This window comes from Lycorma delicatula, chromosome 3 (genome assembly GCF_047948215.1).
Source record: "Lycorma delicatula isolate Av1 chromosome 3, ASM4794821v1, whole genome shotgun sequence".
Taxonomy (NCBI): domain Eukaryota; kingdom Metazoa; phylum Arthropoda; class Insecta; order Hemiptera; family Fulgoridae; genus Lycorma; species Lycorma delicatula.
The window spans coordinates 195044290-195063609 of NC_134457.1; the positions used below are offsets into that span (position 1 = coordinate 195044290).

General features: G+C 28.5%; 1 protein-coding gene across 4 annotated transcripts in view; it reads right to left on the reverse strand.

The window, feature by feature from the left end:
- Positions 1-19320, reverse strand: part of aux (cyclin-G-associated kinase) — a 116358-nt gene that overhangs the window by 84052 nt on the left and 12986 nt on the right. For all 4 annotated transcript variants that reach the window (XM_075361276.1, XM_075361277.1, XM_075361275.1 and 1 more), the window contains exons 3-5: positions 18223-18282; positions 5646-5760; positions 1753-1892 (exon numbers count right to left, since the gene is read on the reverse strand). In XM_075361276.1, coding sequence (XP_075217391.1) covers positions 1753-1892; positions 5646-5760; positions 18223-18282 — 315 coding nt within the window. The remainder of the gene's footprint in view (positions 1-1752; positions 1893-5645; positions 5761-18222; positions 18283-19320) is intronic.

Consider the following 19320-nt stretch of genomic DNA (forward strand, 5'->3'; position numbering starts at 1 on the left):
CAGTACTCAATATCTTCAATGCGAGACCGTACACCCCTCCCTAACTTTCCACTGAATAATGTTCATTAAAAAATAAATAAATAAATTTAAAAAAAAATATAATAATAATAAGTAAACTTAGGAAACCATATAGAATTCAGTTGTACATGATTCTATTTTTCTTTTTCGTGTTCTTCAACATAGATAACTCCGACGCCTTTGGGTCGGGAAGTTCTTCAACCATATCCTCCAGTATATGGGGTGCCGGCAGAGGAGATTTTTTGAGAACGGGATGTCGCTACTGACATCCCAGAGGGGGTGGTTATGTGGGTTACTTTTTGTTGTTGATTTCAATATTAACATGTAAGTAATTTATTTTCCTTTTTTTATCAATTTCAAAAGTAAATTTCAATCATTATAGAGTTTAACTTGTTCAAACATTATCATTATCATTGTTCATAAATATTTAATAATTTTGAACTACTTACTATAATGAATTTGTAATTTATTTTGAAATTGATAAAAATAGGAGAATAAAAAATTACTTAAATGTTAGTATTAAAATCAACAATAAAAATAATTATTTCAGAACTTCAGTATATAGGAAACCCACAATAACAAAATATAGAAAACACTATACATAGATATTCAAATCATCCATGGTCACACAGAATTAATACATGCACAACTATGGTTATTGGAGCAATTAATTAAAGTATAATGAAAATAGAAATAAATTAAATAAATAAATAGAAATTATAAAACAAATTGCTAAATATAATGGCTATAATGAATCTTTGGTAGAACATATATATAAAAAACAATGTTAAAAATTAATAATACATATCTAATACCAATAAGTAACACACAAAAGATTGACAATGTATATTTAAAATATGTATATACTTATAACATTTTTGAAAATATAACAAAGGTTTATAAAAAAATATATTTAAGCCTGCATATCAGACAAATAACTATTTAATAAAACATTAAAAAAAATATAAACATACTGATTCATATGGTTTATACAATTTGAGTGGAATTTATAAAATAAAATGGAAATGAATGTGACTATATTTATGTAGAAAAAACCACTAGATCTTTTAAAACTAGATTCTATGAACATTTTAGATATTATAAAAATGGAAAAATGGGTTTCTCTAATATTTCTGATCATCTTAATAATAATACACATTCAATATCTGACAAATCTAGAAATACTGGAAATTATAAAATACAATATTAATACAGATATTTGGGGTTTAGACATTTTAGAAAGATTCTATATATATATATATATAAAAGTAAATTTAATTTGATCAACCTCCTTTAAAGTATGAGGATGACATAATTATAAAAGCTGCTGCAGATGGCAGCACTTCTTCAGACATTGTTAGTTTATGATATTTCAACTCTGTACAGTTATGTAACATTGGCTTGCTAGACCATAAGCATTTTTATCTTATTTTATTTAAACTACCTATTTATTTTTATTTTTTAATTTAACTTTAGTAATTGATGTCATATTTCTATATATGGAATTTTTAAATTTTAAATATAATATAAAAATAATTTTTAATTTTAATATGTAATTTGATCTGAATAATTTGTAAAAGTAATTTAATGAAACTGATGCGAGAAATTTGCGAAAGGGTTTTTAGATGCATAATGGAATAAGGTTAATTATTCTGTACTGAGGTTGATCAAATAAAACAAAAATTATAAATTATAAGAGCTTACTGTATGAAAAAATACAACACAATAAATTACCTTTAAATCTCTATGTATTATTGGTGGGTTTTGAGAATGCATATGTTGAACAGCTTGACACGTTTGCCAAAATACTCTACATACAATATCTGGAGGCAACGGAGATGAACGTGAATTTAATACATCAACAAGACTTCCACCTAAAAATTAAATCATAACATTAAATATCACTGTAACTAATATGTATGCAAAAGATAAATGACACCTTATTTTTAGAAAATACAGCTGAACTGAAATTTAAAGTAACTGAGATACACAAGATTTCTTATTCAATTATCTTTTGATGATATTGTACAGTGAGCCTGAATAACAGATTCCTACCAATTATTATGAAAGTAGTAGAAAATATAACAATGGAAGTAATCCAGAAAGGGACAAAAAGGGAACCCTTTTAGTAACGTAACAGGTCCGTTTAACAATCATCATTTGTTATACTGCCTGCTGATACACAATAAACATCTGTTTGTACCATGAGAAAAGTTACCAGATCTGGTTATGGAATTCATGGAAACAAAAATCTCGGTTGATCATTTTCATGCTTCGAGTTGGGTCTGATCCGGCAGGTAAGAAAACAGGAGTATAAATACTCCTGGAAAACTAATTAGAAATCAGTTCTGTAAGATGTTACGATGTCTTCAGCAAGGAGTTCCGCGAGATGTGAGTTGACGAGACATTACATCAGTTCGGGAATGTGAGCTGTGCAAAGTCCAGAGAGACCTCCTGATGTCATCCAGCGAGGAGAGTCTGCTATGTGTCTGCAAGACGAGAGTGCAAGACGTCAGTCAGCAAGAGCTGACTGTTGTCCAGAGAGGACAGTAAAGGAGAAAATTTCCAGTGTGAATTAAGTTTGATACGATTACGGTGACGCCATTAACTCTGTCCATTAACTACAGCTGAGCACTATATATATACACATACTGCACTCCATTTATGATTGTAATAAACTGGATAGAAAAAAAAACTAATTTTTAAAGTTGGTGAGGAAATACTTTTGTCTCAAAAAGTTTATATTACTTTAGACATGATTACTTTCACTTAAGTTATTAAAAAAAGGAACTGAATATAACAATACAACTAATTCTAAAGATTTAGAATCTCTAGATAAAGATTTAGTTTTAAAAATTCTAGAGATTTTTTTAAAAAACCAATCATTTAATAAAAAAAAAACACAATCACTAATTCAAAAAATTCACCATCTCATATTCCATACATACGCTAATATGCAAATGTCACATATCTTTTTACCCTAAATTATTTTTTAATTTTCTTAATCTTATTTAAACTATATTATATATGAGGTCTGTAAATAAAGTAATGAGATTGGTTCAGAAAAACTTTATATTTACAATCCAATTATACATGGACTCTTGTCACCTTCGAAATAGTTCCCTTGGGAAGCCACGCAACGCTTCAAATGATTTTGGAACTCCAAAACCGGAATACCCTTCAGATGGTTGGTTACATTAATTTTATGTTTTCTACTGTTCCAAAATGGTGTCCTTTGAGGTGTTTTTTTCAAGTCGGGAATAGGAAAAAGTCGCAGGGACTTAACAATAAGGTGGTTGAGGAACTTCAGGAATGTTTTTCTTTGCCAAAAACTCATTAATTGAGAGTGCAGTGTGACAAGATGCATTGTCATGCATCCAGTTGTCTTTGATAGCTGGTCTCACACGGGCAACTCTTTTCTGCAATCATTCAAGAATTTCTCGATAAACATATTGATTTACAGTCTGTCCTGTAAGCAAAAACTCCTTATGGGCAATGCCATTATTATCAAAGAAACAAATTAGCATGGTTTTGATTTCTGATTTGCTGTTTTGCTTTTTTGGGACGTAACTGAATCGCGTCCATCTGAAAATGCTTTAAACCACTTAAAAACTTGGGCTCGTGACAGAACGTCATCTCCATATGCCTTTTAATTTTGAAGAAGTTTCAGTTGCAATCTCACAGAGTTTAACAAAAAAAAACTTGATTGCACAATGTTGCTGATAATTAGTATCACTTGTTTTTGTAACGCACAACAAAAACTCGTTTCACGAAAGGTTTGTTTACATCTCTCGAGGCAACAACAGACTAAAAATATTAATACCTACTATAATTCAGCTGTTCATATAACCATATATGTTTACTAGTAACTTTAGAGTGTTTCTACTTTGGCTGCCAAAAAAAAAAAAACTTGTCTCGCTACTTTATTTACAGACTTTTTGTGTATATGCATTTATATATATATATATATATATATATATATATATATATATATATATCCAAGACAAAAATACAACACAATTTTCTACAAACAGGACAGAGTTCAACAATGCCTCTTACTTTATGCTTATTGTTTTTTTCATTTAATAGTGCTTTCAAGTTTCCCTTATTAGTTAAAATTTTTTTTTTTTTTTTTAAATTACACATCAAACTCAAAACATAAAACTGTAAACATAATATAAAAATATGTAGTCAAAAATAAAATATTCCATGTAGCCCCAGCCACACATGCAATGGATAGATACAAAAAAAAAAGAATTGATTTACTAAGTTAATAATATATATACATAAATTTTGTTTAAAAAAATCTTCACAGAAGTTAGAGGAATACTTAAGTATTTGTAGGAAACTTACAAATAAGATCAACAGAGGTATTCTCTAAACATACTGATTGAAATCAGTGTATTTGATTAAACAAATGCTTGAACAAAAAACCACACAAATCAAAACGAGAACCTCTCCAATTCTCTTTTTATTTATAGGTCCAGGAATTTCCATGTCCATGTATATCAACAAATCAATTTACTAAGAACATGCATTTACAGGCTAAATTATTATCTCATTATTAAATTATTATTTAATTTTATGTTGCAGTTATTTTTAACATCTTTATTTATTCCTTTGACTAATTTTATAAAGTAACATATTATTTAAATTATTTTTTATAAACAATATAATCAAATTATTATGAATTCTGAAAAAGACAGATCCAATTAGTTAAACTGAAAAAAAGGATAATTGATAGTTATAAAGAAAAGAATGAACAACTAAGAAAATTTTTTAGTCTTTTATAAATCTGTTGTAAATGTATGTGAATTTATTATCATATATAAACAACAGCTTATGTAAAATATAAGTGAGATTAAAAAATAAAAATTACAAAAAAAAAATGCTTTTATTGTTTACATAACAAATTTGCCACATGGTATTTTAAAAAAGGATCTACAACTTTAAAAAGAGAACAATTACAGTATTTATGTTTGTTTTCTGTTTTAGCATAAAATAGCTACACAAAAAACCCTAACAAACAATAGAATTATTTAGCTTAGAGGAAGACCACACAATTAACAAATTTTGACCAAACAACAGCTGTCAGTGGTTCTGTAATCCTACACTGTGATTAATCTTAGGGGAGGAAATGTAGTTTAACATTACAGTACTGAAATTCAATCAAGATAACAATATAAAATTCAAAATAAACTTGAAAAAATCATCAATGAAATATTAATCAGTTATAAAAAAACAATGTTTTCTTTTTACATCAAATAAGTTCACACATAAAACTGTATATACATTACACAAATAAAACAATGTATACATAACATTAATGTATTATAACATTGTAAACTGGTTTACATTAATATTATTAATATTAATGCAGAAACAATGTAATGAACTTTTTAAACTAATTGGACAAGTTATAAAAAACATTTAAGATAATAGATATATCCAGCTTAAAATTATATAACACGCTTTAAAAAATCTTTACTAAATTACCTAAAATGAAGTTCTGCAAAGTTCTTAGGGAAAATAAATTCTTAATACTTTAATAATAATGTTTACAAAAATGTCAATTGCCAAAAAATTAATAAAATTCAACATTAATAAGAAAACAAAATCTTACTCACCTGTACAAAGTTCAGTCAATAAAAGATACTCTGCCATTCCATGACCAGATTGATTTTTGTCAACAGATGCTGCTGATAAATACTGTATAATATTTGGATGTCCAGATAATTTCCTCTGAAATATTTGTTAAAGAAAAAATATGCATGTGCACAGCAATCAGCTCAATGGCTTATTTGAAGTTCATTTATTATTCATTTCACAATATGACACATAAATCTAAGAAAAAAATAGCCAGCTAAATTTAAGACACAAATGTTTTTTAATTTACTCTAAATTTATAATCCTTTATATTGCTTAATTCAAATATGATTAGTTTTTTCTATCCCATAGGTTTTCACAATCTGTTTCTCGATTTTTATTTGGAAGTGTTTACATCATCAATAATGAAAAAATATAAAATAATACACAAATTTAATTAATACCAAGATATATTTTTCCAAAAATAGTTACTTAAAAATCTATAGCACACTTCAGAACTTTAAAAAAATCTCCTGCTCATAATTTTTATTGTTGTAATTATTTTTAAATATGTTAATTTTTTATTAGAATTATTGATCTTTAAAAAAAATTTAAAGAGGACATTAAACACATGAGTTGCTATTCTGATCCCTGGGAACTGGAGGCAACATAATGTTAACTATAGCATTAAGATTTCCTGATTTCACAGGTCGGTATTTCCTCTATCCGATGATTTTAACAGCACTACCATATCAGTGTGGTTCTTCTCACTGGCGCCCACAATGTAATCATTATTAGTGGAGCAATCTGTTGGATCATAACAAACTAACAAGTGTATCCAACTAATTGTATATGTTACATATGCTTGGAAAAATGTTACATTTATGTAGTTGCTATCTCTGGAATCAGAGTCGCATTAAAAGGGGTCAATTTTTCATCACACGGAGAATCGGTACTGAACTGCTGAAGAGTAGTGAAATTCATAACGTGTTGTGATAAATACAATTTTTATCACTGTTAGTGTATATTAGTTTTACAATTATTTTTATTCTATCTGGTTTTATTTTAACAAAACACTACAACTACCAATTACAAAAATTAGAATGAAATAACATTTGTTAATGCAGAAACGAAATAAAAATTCAATAAGTAAGAATGAAAACTAGTTTCATTTCACAGTAAAGTTATCATAAAATTAACAATATTGTAATTATTCTAAATTAAAAATAACATGATTAAAAAATGAAAAAATACTTGAGATTTTCAAGGATTTTTTTATTAAAGAAAGATATGAGGGATTATTATTTTACTCCAGAAATCAGATTAAGATCAACTGCTGGAAATTTTTACTATAAAATGCACAACAAAATAATCATAAACAAAAAATAAAAATATAATAAGCAATGAGCAATAAAAAGTTTGAGTTTTTCTGTCACAGTCTTGGTTTTTTAAGAAATAGCTTTACACGATTTTCTATATGCTTCTTTGCTAGCCATTCTTTCCTTTAGATTTTGAAAGCAACCTCTGCAAGTTTTTTGTTTCTTTCGCCCCAGACCTGGCTTGAAGAATGTGTGACAACGTCTCTTGCTGGTTCTTTCTCTGCTGTATTATTGTCCATATGAGCTAAACTCTTTGCTCGTATTACTTTTTCTTGAATTGTATTACAGTAATTTTTTTTGTTACTTATAAATGGATTAATTACTGCCAATCGAAAAAGTAATTGCTACTTTCCTGCACTATTTCACATTTGTCACTAACATTTACGCCTTTTTTGCTGTATTTTAATGAAAACATGGTTTTTTCACTGCTTTGCCTTTTTTTTACTTATCTGCCCAGTTTCAACTAAATTATATCATGGCATCAATCGTTAACTATTATTCTGCTCTTTATAATAGTTAACGTCATAATTGCTCTTTTATATTTCATTTTATTACCTTAATTTTATTTTTTCTTAGCCAATGATTTCACCATGTTTCACATAATGTTTTTTTTGTTTTTTTTTTGTTTTTTTTTAAACCTCTGTAAAGTTTCACTGTATATGGTTCTCTTCTAATATAATTTTTTTGCAAGATGTATACCAGAATAAAAACTGTCTGCATATAGTGTTCTCCCTCCGCATATTCTACAGCATTTATTAATTTCAATATTGTTGATTTTCTGTTGGATTAGTTGTCCCTTTGCCAACATATATAATTATTTCACAATTGTATCCACTTGTACAAAGTTTATACAACTTTATGCAGTACTTGTGGATTTTATTGGGCAATTAGTGGGATTAATCTGTCAAATAACCAGTAATCAAAAACACATAATGACCTGGGATAAAAATAAAGTGCCAAGCATTTCTTAGAAAACTTATTTGTTTATGTCTCTAACAAACACATAAATAAGCAAGAGCGATAGCATAAAATGATCCAGACCTGGAGGAACCGCAATTTATTAATAATTCATAACCAAAGTATGGCTCATGACTTAATACTGGAAAATGTATATTGTATAAATGAAAAACAAATTCATATAATTTGATAAAATGATGAAAATTCAAAATATGGTAAAATATATGAATTACACTGGGACAAATTTTGACCATTTCTGCATTGCACTAGGCAGACGAGGAATTCAAACTCCCAGGGACTGGAATAGCACCCAAAAATGTTAGAAGTTAACATGTTAAAACATGGAATTACTTTTATTGCTCCTTTTATAAGTTTATTCAGACTTTATAAAAAAATATGAAAATTTAATCTTTAACTTAACAATGTACAGTACATACAGTACTTAATCATAAGCATTACCACAACTTCTTTTTGTTTTAATAAATAAATCTATACCTTAGTTGGACATTTTATAGGACAATTTTCTTTTCTGTTTAAGGTTGTATCTATTGTTTTTCCTCTTGAATGAGTCATCTACATTTTCATAATGCAGCATTCAGCAGTCACATGGAGTGAAATAGAAAATAAAGTGTAAATTATGTTGCTGATAGAAGCATTCACTCTAATCTCCACTAACTGCAACAAGATTTTCTGGCCTAAGTCATAAAGTCTGGTATTATGGTTAAAGTATATATTTAAAAAATATATATTCCATCTATTCACAAAATTAAAGCCATTAAACACTTTAATGTGATGAACTCTTGGATGGAGTCAACAAATGGATGGGTACTTTGATGGTACTACTATGTTAAATTCTTATTTTATTAAAATCTTATTGAAAGACTATGTTTTTTGTTAAGGATGGACTATGTCAAGTAGTAATAAAGAACATATGTAATTTTAGGGTACAGTAAGTTTTTCAATTTATTTTATTTATTTATGTTACTTGAATGGAGATTAATTTATAAATAGCCCTCATACTTAAAACTGTTTCCATCTTGAAAAGATACAATCGCAAACTGAGTTATTAAAAAGTATTTTCTTTAAGATAGTAAGCTTTTACATAAAACATTCTTGCTTGAAGGTTCAAGAGATTTTCTTGTAGGTCATATATTTATTCATATAGCAGAAGTACAACATTAGTGAATAAAGGTAGCCTGCATAAGTGAAGCACACATAACTTCAATTTAAGTAATGATTTAGTCAGAATTAGTGAAGTAGGTGCAAATGAAAAAGTTACTTTCCAGCCAAAATCAAAAGTATTATTATGTAATAATGTAAACATCATCAGTCAAATTTAATACTAACCAAAAATAATATTGAAGTACACCAGTAAAATACAATCCTAAAATATCTACTGCCAACCAAATTCAGTTGAAAAAGATTTATTACTATTTTCTTCAAATAAAAACTAGGGTAGACAGTTATAATTACTAATAATAGACATTTATATGAAAACCCACAATTTCTTTACACTTATAGAAATCCTACTATGTTACATTCTTATTTTATTAAAATCTTTTTGAAAGACTATGTTTTTTGTTAAGGATGGATAAAAATATTTGTACTCATGCCTTTTATTAAACAGAATTTTTTTTAGTTCACAGAGCTCATCCTACCTATAATCTTAGACAAGAAATGATACAATGGAAATACAGTTTTTAGATGAAATAAACAACATTTTTATATATCACATGAATATATTAAACACAGACTTTCATGTTACATTAAAAAAATTCAATTAAAAACATTAAAGAATGCGAACAGATAATTCAACTACAAATTTTATAAGCAAGCAATATTAATTTCACATTACAATCACTGCAATTTATTTATACATGCTCAAAATAATGAATTAATATTTTCATTAAGTTAAAAAGAAAATTAAAAAAAAAAATATTGCATCATTTTGGAAATTAGTATAATGATTCTTAATAAAAGTGTATCATTGAATTCAAAGACAATTAAAATATTGTTATAAATGTTTGCAGAAAAACATTTGTGTAAACATCATCGCTAAAAACTTAAACATAAATAAAAACATTTTAGAAATAATATTCCGTGCAAATATACTAATCAGTAATAAATTTAAAAAAGCACTGCTCAATGGAAAATAAAATAAAAAGACAAGCACATACTGTTATCTAGATTATAAATAACATACTCAAAAATTAATTATATTAAAAAAAACAAATTCATCTCTACATAAAAAAATCTCATGTGGATCCACATGACTTCCTTGTACTCCTATTATTACATATACACATTTTTTGCTACACTTCATTTAAACTTATTTCATTTGAAAGTGAGATACGATCCACCAATTCTTTAATAAAGTGGACAGTTACACAATTGCTGAAATATTAATTTTCATTAACATCAAATATTTATTCAATTATTAATTTAACAATCTTACATGAAATATTAGGATAGAATAAAATTCCCTTTATTATTTTTATTACTAGATCACTATTAGTTGCTAATTAACAAAAATTTTAGATTTCTGGTGTGTCGTATAAATAAAAGTTAATAATAATTAAACCACTCCATTTAGTGAACTCCTGTATATTGGTTACAAATGTTAATTTTGGCCTTGCAGTGTAAAATATTCAGTTTATTATTATTGGATTATTTGGTGAATAATCAAAAATGGAAAAGAAACAATCACACAGGAAAAAGAAAGATACCATGAAGAAATATAACTCAAAAAAACGACAAGATGAATATGAAGAAGAAAATGTTAAAAACAAGGGAAGAATAAGAAAATTAAGAGAAGATGATAAATATAAAGAGGAAGAAAATGTTAAAACTTTCAAATGTTAAAACAGAGGTTGACGAATATAAAGAGAGAAAATTTGATAACTAGAGAACATGTACACAACTTAAGATCAGAAGAATTATATCAAACCAAAGAGCGATAAAATGATTGGCAACAAAAAACAAATAAATAAAATGACGATCAACTCCAACTTAGGGAGAATATTATCCAACAATATCAGACGAGTAATGAACTAAAAGATAAGAATTTTTTGCAATTTATTAAAGATCAGGCATGTATGCTTCAGTGTGTATGTTGTTCTTGTGAGGGTCTATTTTTCAGTCACTCTGTAATTAACTTTAATGTAGATAAAAGTAAACAGAAATTCCATAATAATTAAATAAAATTAAACTAGAAGATCCAAAATAATATGATTCTAAATTATAATTTTCAATTAATATTAAAGAATGAGATGTTTCACCAAATCTATTACTACAGATATATGTAATAATGCCTATTAAATTACATATACACATTTTTAAAAGTATATAAAATTTTATCTCATTAATAACTTCTGATTTTTTTTCATATTTTTTTTATTATTATTATTGAATTATTATTTATTATAAACATTTTTTACAATCACAGGTTAATAATTATTAATAAATCAATATATTTAAATTAAAAAAAAAAAAAAATGTTAAAGAAAAGGAGATGAAGTCTGATTTGAACCGATGTGCCTTCCCTTGTAAGATCCAAATATTTTATTAATTAAAACCTTATTTGGCTATAATTCAGGAACCAGTGAAAACACATGTCACTTATGATATATCATTGAAAATCTCTCAATGAGGGCTTATTACTTTAGTTAAGAAAAATTCAAAAATCCTATTTTTTTCCTGACACTTTTGGTTCAGTCAACTGCAATCAGAACAGGAGGTGCACAACTAGATGTTACAACAGTCCTAAATCCAAAATTTAAACACCTTATGACTAATTATGTTTGATTTATGCAAGATACATACATATATACATACAGATGTCATGCTGAAACTAGTCAAAATGGATATTTCTGTTGAAATCTGAAAAACCTAATTTTTTTGTGATCACAATACTTCCTTTACTTCATACAAGAAACTAACAATATATGTATATAAATTAAACATTACAATGCAAGAAGAATTACATTAATTGTAGACTGCTAGATTACTTAGAATAAGATATATTTTTTCTTCTTATTTTGAACATGCAAGAGTTATTAAAAATTTCCTTGGATTTGCTGGACTTACTTTGGATCGGTTAGACTGAAAGAAAGAAAATAATTTTTTAAGTACATAAATATATAATTACTTATCCATACAGTCAAGCACTTTTATTTTGAAAAACCTTGTTAAAGAAATACACAGCCAGAGTAACCCCATCCAAGAATTTCTCATTGATTACAAAATAAATAACCAGATCTTCAGTCACTTTTTGTTGAGTCGGGGTTGTGGAGAGCTGAAAACCTTTCATTTGAACTGTTCAATGGGGCAGAACTATATCATCATGCAGAAAACATCTGTGATGTTTTTATCTTTTAACTAACCTCTGAGGTTTCTTCAATGTTTCACAATATCTTAGTATATAGTTTCACAATATATAAATCTACCGATATTGTGGTCAAAATCCTATGAGCTCCTTCAGATATTACCTTGTAATTGCAAAACAATATAGCCATAATTTATCTGGAAAGTCTCATGAGCGCTAAGTATATATCAACAGGGTACTGCTGCTTTTTATCTACATTCATGAGCTTGCACCAGTCACAACTTTATTGAGATACATCTATCTTTTTCTTACTGTAAAGATAAAAAAATTTCAATATTCGGTTACTGTTAAAAGTTTTATACATGTCAGTCAATTGTTTTAATACCCATTTTGCACAGAACTCATGGAAATCCAAACTTCATTTTAAAGTTCAGAAATCGTGGAACGATATATATCACTAACGATCACACTAAGTGTCACTCTCTGACCTCTACTTATATACATCAATGTTGTCTGTCCATCATCTAATTTTTAGTACTTATTTAACAGCACTGTCACTTATACCATTACTAACATGTAAACACATCACAATCACTAATGGATCTTACAAACACTTAGTCGGAGAGCTTGCAAAACACTAATCACTCAGTTGGTGAAAGAAATAATGACAGGCTCAATGTTTCATTGATTTACATATGGATATATTATTTAACTTTTATTCATTATTCAAGTCGCATGATAAGTTTGACCAAAATTTATTTTTCATTTACATTTTTAGGAATTTAAAATATAATTAAAACAGTTTTTAAAAATGTTTTGTTAAAATTTTTAATGGTTTAAATTCTTTCATGGACATAGAAATGCTTAATTTTATATTCAGAATTGATAAGTGTTTTATTTAAATGCATCCCAGCAATAGATTAACTAAATATATTTAATTTTATTCATTTTCAATGGTCTTTTTCTGGTTTATATAGAGCGCTTTTGCTGTGAGCTATTACTTCTTTTAAATAATTTATAACGAAAATAGGGTGAGCATCTAATTTAAATATTAAAACTTTGTATATAATATAATATATTAATATAATATTAAACATTCAAAGAATATAAAAGAAAAAAACAGTAAGGAGTAACATTAAGCGGGTTAACTGTTCTACAGCAAAGGATGTAATTTAATAAAATATTTTAATTTAAAAAAGTATTATTACTGTTATTACTAATTAATATACCTATCTTTTGACATTAAAATTTACATACAAAGAAAACATTATACTCTTTATTCAGCAGCTTCTAGCTTACTGTACAAATAAGAAATATGCTTTCAAGCACCTCATTGAAACATTGGTGGATTTAACTGGTCTTTCCTTTTTTATGTTATCAGATTCTTTCAGCTATCTCTTATATCAAATCCTATTATGAACCACTGCCTTAACTTTTTAACATTTTTCTCCTATCTCTTCACTATATTACCTCCACTCAACCTTCAACCACTTCAGAGCATGAAATGAATGACAATTTTTGTAGCATGTGAGAAAATGCCATGCCATATCGGGAGTCGAACCCAGGACCTCTGGATGAAAGGCCGAGATGCTACCACTCGCCCCTTGGAGACCGACCTTCTCATTTTTATCATACACCAAACCAACTCTTCTGCTTTCTCCCAACTACTGCCACAACTGATTCGTCCATGAAGTCATTCTTGGATCATTGAATTACTAATTCTACCTCTACTGGTTTTAACTAAAACCTCACTTCAGTTGAAGTTAACATACTTTTATGTCTTTCTAGAAGTATAAAGCTTTCTGTCCTGTGAAGTAATATGAGACTGAATAGAGTATTATGTACCTCCATTTTAGTTTTCTAATTTACTTCCATTTCCCAGTATTTGTGCTAGAAGTTGATAGTTTACTTGATTAGCTTTCTTTATTCTGTTGTTGTCCTCTTTATTCTGTTTGACAATATTGAATTCTGAGATACTCAAAGTTGTTAATTAACATGTTTAATAATGGCCTATCCTACTTACAGAGCTGAGTATTACTATTATTACTTAACATTAATATTTTATTATTTCTAGGTGGACCATCATTCCTTGTTGTTGATGGTGCTTGATCATTCTGTCACAAAACTTGACAGTTCTTTACTAGCACAATATCATATAAATGAATTAATGCTTGGATGTATACAGCTAACATACCAACCGCATAAGGGAAGACACCCGCCTAGTGACATTCCAGTCCCCACCCCCTGTTCTTTGCTCTGTTGGGCTTTAACAGGAGTGTATACAGCTAACAGCACAATTTCAAATTTTTCTGTTCTTCTCTTACAGACATTAATGAACAGGTCAACCAAAACAATAACAAGTATTAGTAGAGTTCAGCTGTCTGCTTGTTTTACAACTTTATTTTACTTAAATTATCTAGATTTGTCTCCACTTAACTTAATATCTCTTCTGATAATACATTTCATGCTTTTAAATGTTCAATTATCTGAAAAAACACATCTGTCTATTTTTGCCTGGAGGTAGTTTCAAGCGCATCCAAAAATTCCACGAAGTTCTATACCTCTTTTAAGACAATTGAAAGCTGCCTCCTTACTATCAAAAATATATTCTGGGTTGGGAAGCATTCCCCTTCCTCAACTTCCACCTGCAGTCGTTTTTCTTAGAACTTGGGTAAATTTTAAATACGTTGATGTTAACATGTTTGCTCTATAGATCTCATATTTATTCGTGCTTTCCTTCTTATAGATAAGAATCTTTTTGAGGCTATTCGAAAAATAACATCCAATTAGTTATTAAAAAAACACAAATTGATAAAAAAATAATTTATTATACATATCTTATAGCTACAGCTTTGAGTTACCTCTCTACATAACTACCAAACAAATTAAGGCATTTGTTACATCTCTAAACAAGCTTTTGAAAACCCTCATCATAAAACTCTGCCACCTGTGAATTAAACCAGGTAGTAACACAGTTTTTCAACTCCTTGACATTTTCAAAAGGGTGCATTGTTAATGATTTCTTCATTTTCAGGAAAAGATAATCTCTGGGAGCCAAATCCAGGCTCTATGGAGGATGGTTAAAGAACTCCCATTTGAAACTGTCGATTTGGCGTTGAGTGGGTACTGCAGTATGAGGATGAGCACTGCTATGAAGAAAAATAATGCCTAAACAGAGCATGCCATGTCATTTGTTTTGTATGGTCCTTCTCAATTTTTTCAATGTCTAACAGTAAGTTTCTGGATTAATTGTCATGCCTCTTTCTGTAAAATCAACCAAGATCACACCATTGCAGTCCAAAAATCAATCCCATCAGCTTTTTTGAAGAAAGTATTTGACAGGCCTTAACAGGTATTTGAGAACTTGTGTGCCCCCTCTGTATTGATTGAGCTTTTGTTTCCACGTTAACAAATTTAAACCATGTTTAATTGCCTGTTACAATTTGGACAAGAAATTGATTCTTCTCATTATAGTAACGGTGAAGGAAGGTTAGTGCTGACCCCAACCTCTATTTTGTGTGTTCATCAAAAGAAGCAAAGAAGCTTAGATACCCAGCGAACACAAAATTTGTGAAAGCCTAACCTATCAGTTACAATTTCATAGTAATTGTAAATTTGATTTCTTTCATTGTTATGAATATTTGTTCAACCTTCCTGAAGTAGAAGGCACCATCATCTTACCACACTGTCACTCATGATATTCCCTCCATATAATGCAAAGTTTACGATGAATTTCAGCAGCTGATAAGTGTTTTGCGTGAAGAAAACAGATGACGGCATGCACTTCACAGTAAGGGGGATTTTTTATGACTAGCTATTTTGAACAAGAGTTTTACAAGAACAAATAAGCGACCAATATTTCCAATAACACTACTAGAACCGCACTAAACTGGGCTATTCAACTGTGCAAAAGTAAAATTTCTACCCCTACTCCTTCACAGAATACCAAGGACCAGAAGTTAATTTTCAAATAGTCCTTGCACTTCCTTCCCAATCCACATGTATTTTTATATTTAATCAAACATTCTTATACAGTTCGCACGACCACTGAGCACTCCAATCTCACACGTTCTGGTAATATAAATTACCTTCTCCTACAACACTTCTGTTATAATTTTACTACAGCATCCTGCACCGCATAAAAGATTACATATTCCTACTTCCAATGCTCTTTATTTTTCTTCATTTATCATCCTTGTCCTTTAATTCACAACTCAATAGGTACCTTTAAATACTCAACCTAGATATACTTCTTTTAATTTTGACTGTATTTTTTTTTTATACTTATCTGTTTTATATATATATATTTCCAAAATTTCCTCTCGGGCCTCAAATGGTCTGACAGAGCTTATTCTTTAAATGAAAGGTTTTTCAATTTTTTTCCATAAATCTGATTTGAACTTCTAAAGCTGTTTCTCCTCATCTTTTCTCTGTACATATTCATATCAGTTGGCTAATCTCAACTAAAATAATTAAGTTCTGGATTTTTGTATACTCTCACTCTGTTATGGTACATCTAGTTGTGCAAATATGAAATAATCTACTGCTCGATTTACTGCTTAAAATGTAATTACATGTACTACATTACAGAGATGAAAAGTGTTTCCAAAGAGTAAATCAGTCAGTGCAGAACCTACCATTTGTTCACCACTATTATTTACAATATTCTCTACTGCCATGCTTATCCAAAAGTACATGCCCTCTTGTCATATCATTTCCAATTTTAATATTACATCTTCATAATTACTATATGCCAGTGTATTCTTTCACTTTATACACAGATTTCTGTGTCTAAGAATAGGAAACATCTTTTTCAAACACTGCCAAATAATTTGCAGGAGCATATATATGCAATGCTACTCTCTAATTCCACTTCCACATACACTAATAACCCGTGGACTAACTGCACTCCAACAATTTCTCTAAAATACTCCTTAAATATAATTCCCACTCCTGCCATGGATCTTTATTTCAAATTCCAAACATAGTAGTGAATATCCCTTAGTCAGTACCTTCTTTTCATAACCTTTCTTATCTCACTGATACAGACATTATTCTAATAACAATATAATTAATTTCTCTATCTCTCCCAATTCACACGCCTTTCTATTAAAACAAGTAATGTTCCTTTTTTAAAAAATCATTTTAAGTTTTGTTCTAGACCTTTCAATGTTGGTTGGTTTTCCTTAGTGCTTTGAATAGTTGTTAACTTTACTCTCTATATGTTATTAATCTTGCAACATCAAAGCCATTTAAGCAGATGGTCACCTCTTTTAGGATTCATTATCATCTTGAACTGAGTTTACTTGCATTCTTCACTTCCTAATAAATTTTTATATCAACACTCCTTCCCGAGTTATCTGAAGTGGAAACACCATCAGACTATGAAAAGGATTAATCCCTGACCCCCGATGCAGATCTGTTTATCAACCATGTTTCCAGCTAGAGGAATCTATAATTTGTCTTTCATCCTAGGAGTCAATAAACCTACTTTTTTTTAAATTATGAGACAAATGGTGTTGGAATAGTCACTTATTTCAAGAAAAGAGCATTAAATCAATCTTATGAATCTAAAGTCAAAGAAAAAAAATTAGATTCTATACTGTAATTAAACACTAACGGTAACTAGAATTCTAGTTACCATAAGTTATTAGAGTGACTACTGCTTAAAAAGCTTTTACGACATAATCGCAACAACATTAATAAAAATGTTGGTGTAATATCTTAATTCTTTACACTACCTTAGCTTAGTGATGGGATTTCATCATTAGGAAATTCTGAATAAACCCCCAAAATAAAGAATAATAATAATAGATTAAAATCAATTTAAACAGATCAATACACCTATGTTTTTGAAAAATCAGCTAAATGTAACAACTCAGTTTAAATATTAAGCTGATTTGCTCTACATACCAAAATCAAATTATTTTGAAGAAATATACTACTTTAAAAGGATACAAGAATATTAACTTCCTGTACTACTGCATTTTCAGTCTCTGCATCTGCAGCCATAAGCCTCTGCAACATAAAATGTAACGCATTATTACATTATACAGACAGCTTTAATTAGCTGTCAAACCTAAAATAAAAATGTGCATTACATTTCAGATTCAATCTCCAGTTTAGGCAAGTATACTTTTTCTAGTCTTACATGTCAAGATGTTAAATTTAAATATTCACACAAGTTTTTCAAAACCTTTAGGTAAAAAAATTATTTATACATAATTTTTTATGGTACTGATACATGTAAAATGTCTCTGAGGTACAGAGTACCAGCGGTTAGAACAAACATACAGCAGATGTTTGACAAAAAATCTGTGAATCAATTTTTCAAAACATGATCAACAAAGAATGTTGAGGTCCTCTTTATTATCCATATAACCTATAATTGGCTGTTGTTGCTGTTGCCAGAAAGAGGGCTCACAATTTTCTACTGAAATGCTTACTGCAGAAATAGATTTAATACAGAACACCTGCACCAAGATGAAAAGAATTATTATACATGGAACCTAACATCCTAAGAATCATTCAACTCAAAGAGGCAAGAACAAATAATAATACAGAAAATATCTTAACAAAGCTCAAAGCAATATAAGTAATATATATTGATCTTCACAACCCCCACCTGCTGTTATTAATCATATATAATGTATATTTAAATATGTGTAATGTACATCTAAAACTTTTTAACTCTGGATTTCTTTATGATTCTTGTTAAGTACCAATCATTTATTTATAATATTATCTTGTAAACCTCTGCTCCTTAAAAACTGAAATTCTAAATGGGATTTGTTTTAAATTTCTTGGACACACTTAATTCATATTTTTAAAACATCATAACCCCAATTAAAAGAGAGGGGCAAACAAACCAACTGGCTAATGCTAATCCTCTCACTTGATTAACATCCAAAAAAAAAGATATGGAAATACTCAGCATCTTTATTTTTTGATGCGAGGTATGTTTCAGAATAAGGTCGTATCCAAAATAAAAACAAAACTGAAAAATATCATATTAACAAACTACATTGCTTATGCATAAAAAATAAGTTTATTTAC